Raw genomic sequence first — 7,992 nt, 5'->3', positions numbered from 1 at the left:
TTTTTTTTTTTTCCCTTTTTCTTCTGAGCGCAGTTTTGCTGCACAATCACAGACGGAAAACTAATCGGAAAGAAAAAAGCAGTGGTAAAACTTTGGAAACGTTTTTTTTGTCTTTCTCTGAAATGGTACACTGAAGAAGCGGTAAATATACCGTCACAAATTACTTCTTATAGTCGACAACAGGTGCAAGTACAATTCTGTCATTTTCCCACCGCCTTCTCCTTACCAAACAATAGCGGTTTTGCAAGAACTATCGAAAATATTAGTCAAATATTATATGGAATTCGTTAAAAACATAAATTAATAAATAAAACAAAATATCAAAAAGTCACAATCAAACCAACTGTAGAAAGCATAAGGGGAAATGATCGAGTCGCTTAAGATTAATTCTGTAAATAATTAGCACAGCGTTTCTATTTAATGAAAGCCAAGTTTACCCTCGCATCTGCTGTAAAATATATTTGAAAAACCAACCATTTCGGATTTTGCACTGAGCCATGGTATTGACCCAAGACACTAATATACGATCATCCTCACCGGGAAAGGAACTAAAGAGAGCTGTTGTTCTTGCCTATTTAAAAAAAAAACAAAAAAAAACACACATAGTAATTTTGACTTTTATTTCTTAGCTGACATCCGATGTGTAAAAAAAATAAACAATTATAATAATAATAAATGAAAAATTCTGACTCGTATGCGGCCACGGTGCATATCAATTCAAGCAAATAACTTCTTTGATAGCCTAGACAGCGTGGCAAAGCGTAACAACACAATTTGTTTAGTTGCCAATAAAATATTCTATAATTGCATTGTAAATAGTACAATTACATAATATTAAGCTAACAAAACTTTGTCACGTGTGTTTTCTCTAAATGTGCCGTTTTAACACCCGAAATGTCAGCCGCGGAGCCTGAAAAGGAGAGAGCGTTTGAATGAAAAGCTGCTTAGCTGAAGAAGCCCTCTTATATTAAGTGAGTGGATTTTTACCCCCATTTCACAAGTGACTTTAGCCTTCTTATTGCTGAAGTGTTCGTACAGATAAATTCGGAAAAATGAAGCCAATTGTGTTGCTGATGAAGTGACAGGGAGAGCGACAAGCTGTCCAAAGCAACATTTGTGCAAACACAAAGGCTTTATAAATTAGCATATTTATATCATTTGTATTTATTCGTTCTATTAGTTTATTATGAAGTATTTGTATTAATGGGAGATGGCGAAGAAACGATCCATATTTTGCACAAATGTGTCCGAAATCACTGAGACCAAACGCAAAACAAATCGGAATTTCTGAAACACATCATTTTATTAAAAGTCTTGATAAAAAGAATTGCAGACCTCCCTCGCCAGCGCGCGGTGTTACTGAAATTAACATGAGGGATATTTATCGACAACTGATTTTCCATTTTCCCTAAATATAGCTTACTGGACGGTCAAACATAATATTGCAAACAGTTATCACAAAATATTTACATAGAAAACAAACCAATGTAATAAGCTAAAGATTGCCAATGTTTATTCATGGCCATAAATATATTCGGTCCATTGTAAAAGAAAGAAATACAATTTTCTATAATCATAAAGTGGTTTTGCACGTGCTTATAACACGAAGGACAAAAGGAAAACATTTCTACAACACACAAACATACTTTACAAAATTTCACAAGAGCTTTAACATTCTTAAATTTGGGGAGAGGCTTGACCCGGTTTTCTGAACGAAAACATGTAAACATGGCGCACACGTCAATCCCCAAAATAAATGGGTGAGAAAGGGTCAAGCTGCAAAAATAAAAAGTCTTGTATTTTTGTTTGGAAAGCTCCCTACCACGGTCTTTAAAATGCAGCCCTGCATTTGCAAGTCAGTATTTGTTCACCAAGCCCACTGTTGCGTTTGCACCAAGTGATGTGCTGTTGGGAAGTGTGGTGTGGTGGCGGCGCTGTAATGCGCGTTATATTGCATGTGCTGGAGAGACTGGGCGCTATACGCGGAGAACGGAATTCCAGCCTGAAAAGTAGCTGCCAAGTCCTGAGCTTTTAGCGTATGGCAGGGCTTGCCATCTCTGACTAACACAGGCACGGCCACCCGCCTAGGAGAAGGGAGATGGGTCACTTCCATACCTTTCTCCGCCCTGGCTCTCTTCATTTTGTATCGATGGTTCTGGAACCAGATTTTCACTTGGGTTGGAGTCAGGCGGATCAAGCTGGCGAGATGCTCCCTCTCCGGTGCTGACAGATACCTCTGTTGCCTAAACCGGCGCTCGAGTTCGTAAGTTTGTGCCTTGGAAAAGAGCACCCTCCTTTTGCGCTTCTTACCGGAGTCGCTGCCGTTGCTCGAACTTTCCTTTTCGTTGTCCGGCGACTCGTCCGCTGAAGGTTCCGGGGATTTTGCAGACGAGTCTTGAGAGTTTGCGGATAGGCCGTGTACTGGTTCAAAAAAAAAAAGGAAAGGATAGGGAAAAAATACTACATTTAATACCACATCAAATAAAATGCAATTGTAAATCGCAAGAAAGTGTGTACACGTGACATTTCTTTGTATTTAGGCTATCTTCAGTTATACCAACGAACAAATATTTGCCAAAGAACATTAAAGTAGGTCACGCGGACAAATAAATACAGCAATCTGTTATTGCAGATCTGTTCATAACATGAAGATGCTTTTCATTTTAATAGGCCCTTATTATCACGGGGCGTGTGACCCAAACAAAACGATGATTTTGCCGTATAGCCGATTCAACAGTTACTGATTAACAAAGAGGAAAATGTAAGCGAAAACTATCAGTCAGTAAAGCTCCCAGAAACTGTCTGGGAAATTTAAACAGAATTTCTGAAACAAAAAAATGTAGTGCTGATAACTAATTTAATGGCAGTTATGACCACAATCCAGAAGCACATAATAGGCTACGCCTTTAGACAAGCGCAACAGTGGAAATCTACAGATGTCTACGACAGTAGGCTATCAAAAACAGTGATTTTGTAAAATGGTTTCAGCCGAGTAAATAATAGTGTTTTTTTTAATTTTTTTATAATCGACTTGTGAATTCAACTTGTATCAGTCAGTAAAGCTCCCAGAAACTGTCTGGGAAATTTAAACAGGATTTCTGAAACAAAAAAATGTAGTGCTGATAACTAATTTAATGGCAGTTATGACCACAATCCAGAAGCACATAATAGGCTACGCCTTTAGACAAGCGCAACAGTAGAAATCTACAGATGTCTACGACAGTAGGCTATCAAAAACAGTGATTTTGTAAAATGGTTTCAGCCGAGTAAATAATAGTGTTTTTTTTTTTATTTATAATCGACTTGTGAATTCAACTTGTTCAACGTGTGTGAATTCTTGCTACTTACTTGAGTATTGGATGCTGTCCGTAGTTGCGAGCCATCTGGTATAAGGATTGTCGCTATTATCATAAAACGGATTCTTTAAAGGCAGGTTTTGAACATTCTCTAAAGGACTTTGCACTAGCACTCCAGGCGTTTTAGTCGCCTCAGAACCCTCCGTATCTTCCTCAGTCCCGGTGATCGATCCGTCTTCATCGTTAGTATCAGGGAGGTCCAAAATGTCCTTTACTGAAAAGCCCGTCTTTGTGTTGGTCAACGACATGTTCTGGGGCATTTGATGCAGTGAAGTTGCTGCACCAGTTTGGCAATCCTCTGTATAAAAACACAAAACACAGATGATTTAATGAATATAGGATCGGTGCCGTTTCAGCGCGAAGTAAACTGAAGTCGACGCATGAGGCTCGATCGGTAACCGTTGCTTGGAGGAAAAAAGTAGGGAGAAATCAGTTCTGTAAGTCCAGGAAGAATGCCAAAGTGACTGAAGTGGTATATCTAGCTCATGGATATTGCGCTACTGCTGGGTGTTAGGGGGAAATAAGCCATTACCAGGCTGATCAGTCCATATAAGGTTGGTCTCAACACATGAACCTGCAGTGAAAAAGCATTAAAAACGAAAAAGGTTGGCCACGTGTGGGCGGGTCTTGGGAGTCAAGTGGATGAAGACAGTGTTTGCCGATGTGAAATTGTGGGTTTTGGGGAGATCCTAGCCTATACCATTGGTGCTTCAGAACATGATGAGTGGTATAACGTGTCAATTAATTACAAAGATGGGGAGGGCCTTTTTACACCCTATTTACATACAAAGAACCTCCAAGTAGCTTTATACACATCATAGGCCTTCTTGAACTGGAAATGGACCAAATCTGTGCATATTCCTCAGTAGAAACTTATAACGCAGATGTATATAAATAAATAATGCACTGAAAGTGCTGTTTGGATCCAGCATTTAGGAGGATGTCTCTTTGTAATCCCCCCACATGTTTATTTTTTTTAAAAAGGGCAACGAAATCGCCTCTAGTGGTAACAGACTAATTTATGTAGGTCAATATTTTGGTTCGGGATTAAGGAGAAGGGTCGTTCACTGGACATGATTAAGCCATCAAAAAAGATGAAACGGGAAAGAAACAATGATCTTGTTTTTTTTCTTTTTTTCTGGATGATTAGTAGCTTCTTATTATTGTTACAGAAATTGTTATGACTTTAAAAAAAAAAAAAATCTTGTGCAGTTTGCATAATTTATTATATCATCTAGCGCACGTTAAAATGTAATATTACTCGTAACAATTTTTTTTCAACGTTTCTCAAAGACAATCGAGATGATTATGTGAGTAAACAGTAAAGCTATGCTCAAATTACACGACCGACAGTTTAGTGCCTCCTTTTAAAAACACATTTCTGATCATTATATTTGTATTGCTTCTTTCCGTTGTCCGCTGCACAAAAAGTGAAGCATTATTGTTGTGTATTTTGCCTCTCCTTTTCAACCCTCTGTCCTATCTTTTCTTTTTTTTTTGCCTCTTTGCCTCCTATCTAGTATGTGATGTGGGTGACAATGTTGCACGTTTCTAGCCAGTCCTCTGCTCATCCTGGGTGGTCGAACCCGGGCAAACACAAATACAAACCGATTGCTAAGCTGCAGACAATAGGGGAAATGTAGACAAATGTCCGGCTCCTGTTGGAAGCCTTTGTCCGGCCGTAGTTTTTGCATTTATTTAAGGGCCAAAATAATAGATGATTGACGCCCCATGTACAATACGTTCTAACTGTTTGGAATAAATCTGAGGTTGTTCCTAGTTGTCATGGCATTCACAGCTTTCAATGGACTATCTCTTCATTCATTTCTGTACCCCTTCACAATATCAAGGAAAGTCCTTCATCTCTCTCTCTCTCTCTCTCTCTCTCTCTCTCTCTCTCTTTTTCACACACACACACACACACGCACGCACGCACGCACGCAAGCAGACACATTCTACGCGCACTTTCTCTTTTTCTCGCACGCAAGCAAGCATTCAAGATTGGTGATAAGTGGGGTACAAAGTAGATAAACCTATTTCTTTATATTTTTCATTATTAATTATGTGGTGAAAAGATATATTCTTGCTGTTGTTGTTATAACGTAATCCCTGAATTTGACGTTGCTAACGTTACATTCAGGGATTAAGTGAATACTGAATTTAACGCTCGCATTCTGCAAGCGAAATGTTAAAATATTCGATAGGATATAAAAATGAAAAATATCCTGTAGGATTCTGGGTTTAGCAAGATTTACAATAGCAGCAATCTCATCGAAAAATTGTGCATGATATGGTAAACACGCAAGTAACCAAGCATATTTTTCATCCTATGACCAGTTTCATAATCAGTTACCTTATAGGTAAATACTTAACCAGAGTTTTACGTAGAATTAATCATGCAGCGACAGAAAAAATCAGACAATGGGAGCATTGAACTGGACGGGCCAGGAGCAAAGTCGAACTGTGAACGCTTTTCGCAAGGTCATTCTCCCAGCCTTCCCATGCCGCAGAGACAGCTTACTGAACACATCCCTGTAACCATGAAATGATAAATGACGAGAATCTTGCAAACGCACTCTATATGCAGATTTAAACTAAACACATGATACACTGTTACTGTTACACTCTTTGTTTGGCATTAATGCAGTTTCGAATTATATTCCCAGAAAATCATAGGCTGGTGACAAAATTTGTAAATAAGGTATTAATTAGTGCCCCAGTCTACTCTGTTCCAATGTAACCAGCACAACACACTCCGCGATCGATGGCAGGACTCGTGGTTTGTCTGTGGCCAGTGATCTGGGAATGTGTTTGAACAATTGAACCGAGGAGTTCGGTAAGGAGAAGTAAATGTGCACAGGCTGAGTGGCTATACTTCACTTCAAGAGCCATTTCCTTCTGTTTACCTGTTTACTTTTGCAGGTAGCTCAAATAGACAGTTTGTCTTTGCGCTTATACTGAAAAGAGGAGCGACAGTATCTTAGCGCACCGATTTGAGTTAAACTAGTGTAATTCCCAGTGAGCATTCACAACGGTGTTTACATCGCATTTGCTATCTAAATATTCAGTACTTGAGGTCCGCTCAACAGTTGTGAGCACTAAGTGTCAGATTGGCTGGAGAGGGCGGAAAAATATTTAGAATCATAATTTTCAGTATCAAAAAAAAAGGCAACACTCGTTTTAACAGCAACATTAATAATAATAATTATAATGCGCGCTGAGTAAAACGCGCACAATTTAAAATTATATTTCGGTGTCTGTATTATAGGCATATTTTCAATTTCAGAAAATAAAATCTTGCACAAAGCATCACATCAATATTTAAAAACATTTAGGGGATGTTGCATGCATACACGCACAAAATATATGCATATATGTATGAAAATTATTAGGAGTAGGCTATAGCCCCTACTAACGCGTTTTTAAAATAAAACCAACAAATCATCACAAATACTGTAAATTTTTTTTGTTGAGGAAACAGCTGACGTCCTCTGCAATCTGGCATCGTATATTGTTAGCATGCTTTAGATTTATTTAAAAATACAATGTTTCGTAAATACGATGATACAATTACGCTAAACATCTATTAATTAATTCCTTGTCGAACAAAAATGTCTGAACCTGTCATTTTATGGAAGCTATTGTTAATAACTGGGGACAATAAAAAAGACCTTTATACGCTTGATTAAAAAGAAAACCCTAATGCTGCCTGAAGGCCAGGGGACTATAATAACGTTGATCATTTCTTGCTTTAATCGACGAATTTCAGCGTATTCCGATGCCTTGGGCGAGCAGTTAAGCTTTGATAAATGTAACCCTGTTTCCCTCGAGGTGCTCATGATAAATGTATAAACTGACAAGAGCGATTTTCTGCTTTTCCCCTGCGATTAAAAGGCCATAACAGGGAAATGTTGGTGTAAAAATAAGTCTGGTGGTTTGTGAGACTTAGCCGCTGCCCGAAGAAAATGCCCTGCAGCACAGATCGTTTGGAGCTGGTCTGATTCTCCTGACTGCAGGCAAACGCTGCGCCTTTATTCGTCTCAGAGCCTCTAATGATTAAACATGTCAGAAGGAGATTAACACGGTGCCCATGGCCCAGGGACATGCCTTAATTTGTTTAACTACCAGTTTATTTGTAACGGTGAATTTCATGGCGCATAGTGTTAAATTCTCCGTCCTGGCACCTTTATCAGAGTACCCAAAACAAATTGGTTAAAGGATTATCATTTTAATCACGGTATCTTAAAGTCCACTGGGACGTTTGTCTCTATTTTCGCAATCCGTTTGAAATTAATTATAGATTAATTGAAACAAAATGGCCCTGCTTTACGCACACGTGAAGTTAGAAATAGTACATATTTCAGAGCGAGATTTCTTTCTTTCACACCAATAAATTATACTTGCATCCAGTCATATGATTTCCACTGAGGGTGATGGTGGAGATGGGCAACGAAGAGACATTTTTGATACTCGGGCGAACTCTGCCGGTACAAATGCGTATAGCCTGGAAAAAATGAACTAAAATGAATAAGATCTAATGGCGTTTTCTGCGAAACAGAAACATTGTTTTTGGTTATTTTACGTAATATATATATATATATATATATATATATATATATATATACACACACACACA

General features: G+C 38.4%; 1 protein-coding gene across 1 annotated transcript in view; it reads right to left on the bottom strand.

Moving 5' to 3' along the window:
• Positions 1 to 1,339: 1,339 nt before the first annotated feature.
• Positions 1,340 to 7,992, bottom strand: part of LOC107707659 (homeobox protein Nkx-2.2a) — a 7,537-nt gene continuing 884 nt past the window's right edge. The window contains exons 2-3 of the mRNA XM_016511739.1: positions 3,349 to 3,654; positions 1,340 to 2,421 (exon numbers count right to left, since the gene is read on the bottom strand). Coding sequence (XP_016367225.1) covers positions 1,868 to 2,421; positions 3,349 to 3,616 — 822 coding nt within the window. The 5' untranslated portion in view covers positions 3,617 to 3,654 and the 3' untranslated portion in view covers positions 1,340 to 1,867. The remainder of the gene's footprint in view (positions 2,422 to 3,348; positions 3,655 to 7,992) is intronic.

This window comes from Sinocyclocheilus rhinocerous, unplaced genomic scaffold (genome assembly GCF_001515625.1).
Source record: "Sinocyclocheilus rhinocerous isolate Xijiao unplaced genomic scaffold, SAMN03320098_v1.1 scaffold955, whole genome shotgun sequence".
Taxonomy (NCBI): domain Eukaryota; kingdom Metazoa; phylum Chordata; class Actinopteri; order Cypriniformes; family Cyprinidae; genus Sinocyclocheilus; species Sinocyclocheilus rhinocerous.
Note: the sequence above shows the minus strand (reverse complement) of the source record. Positions and strands in the feature narration are given on the sequence as shown.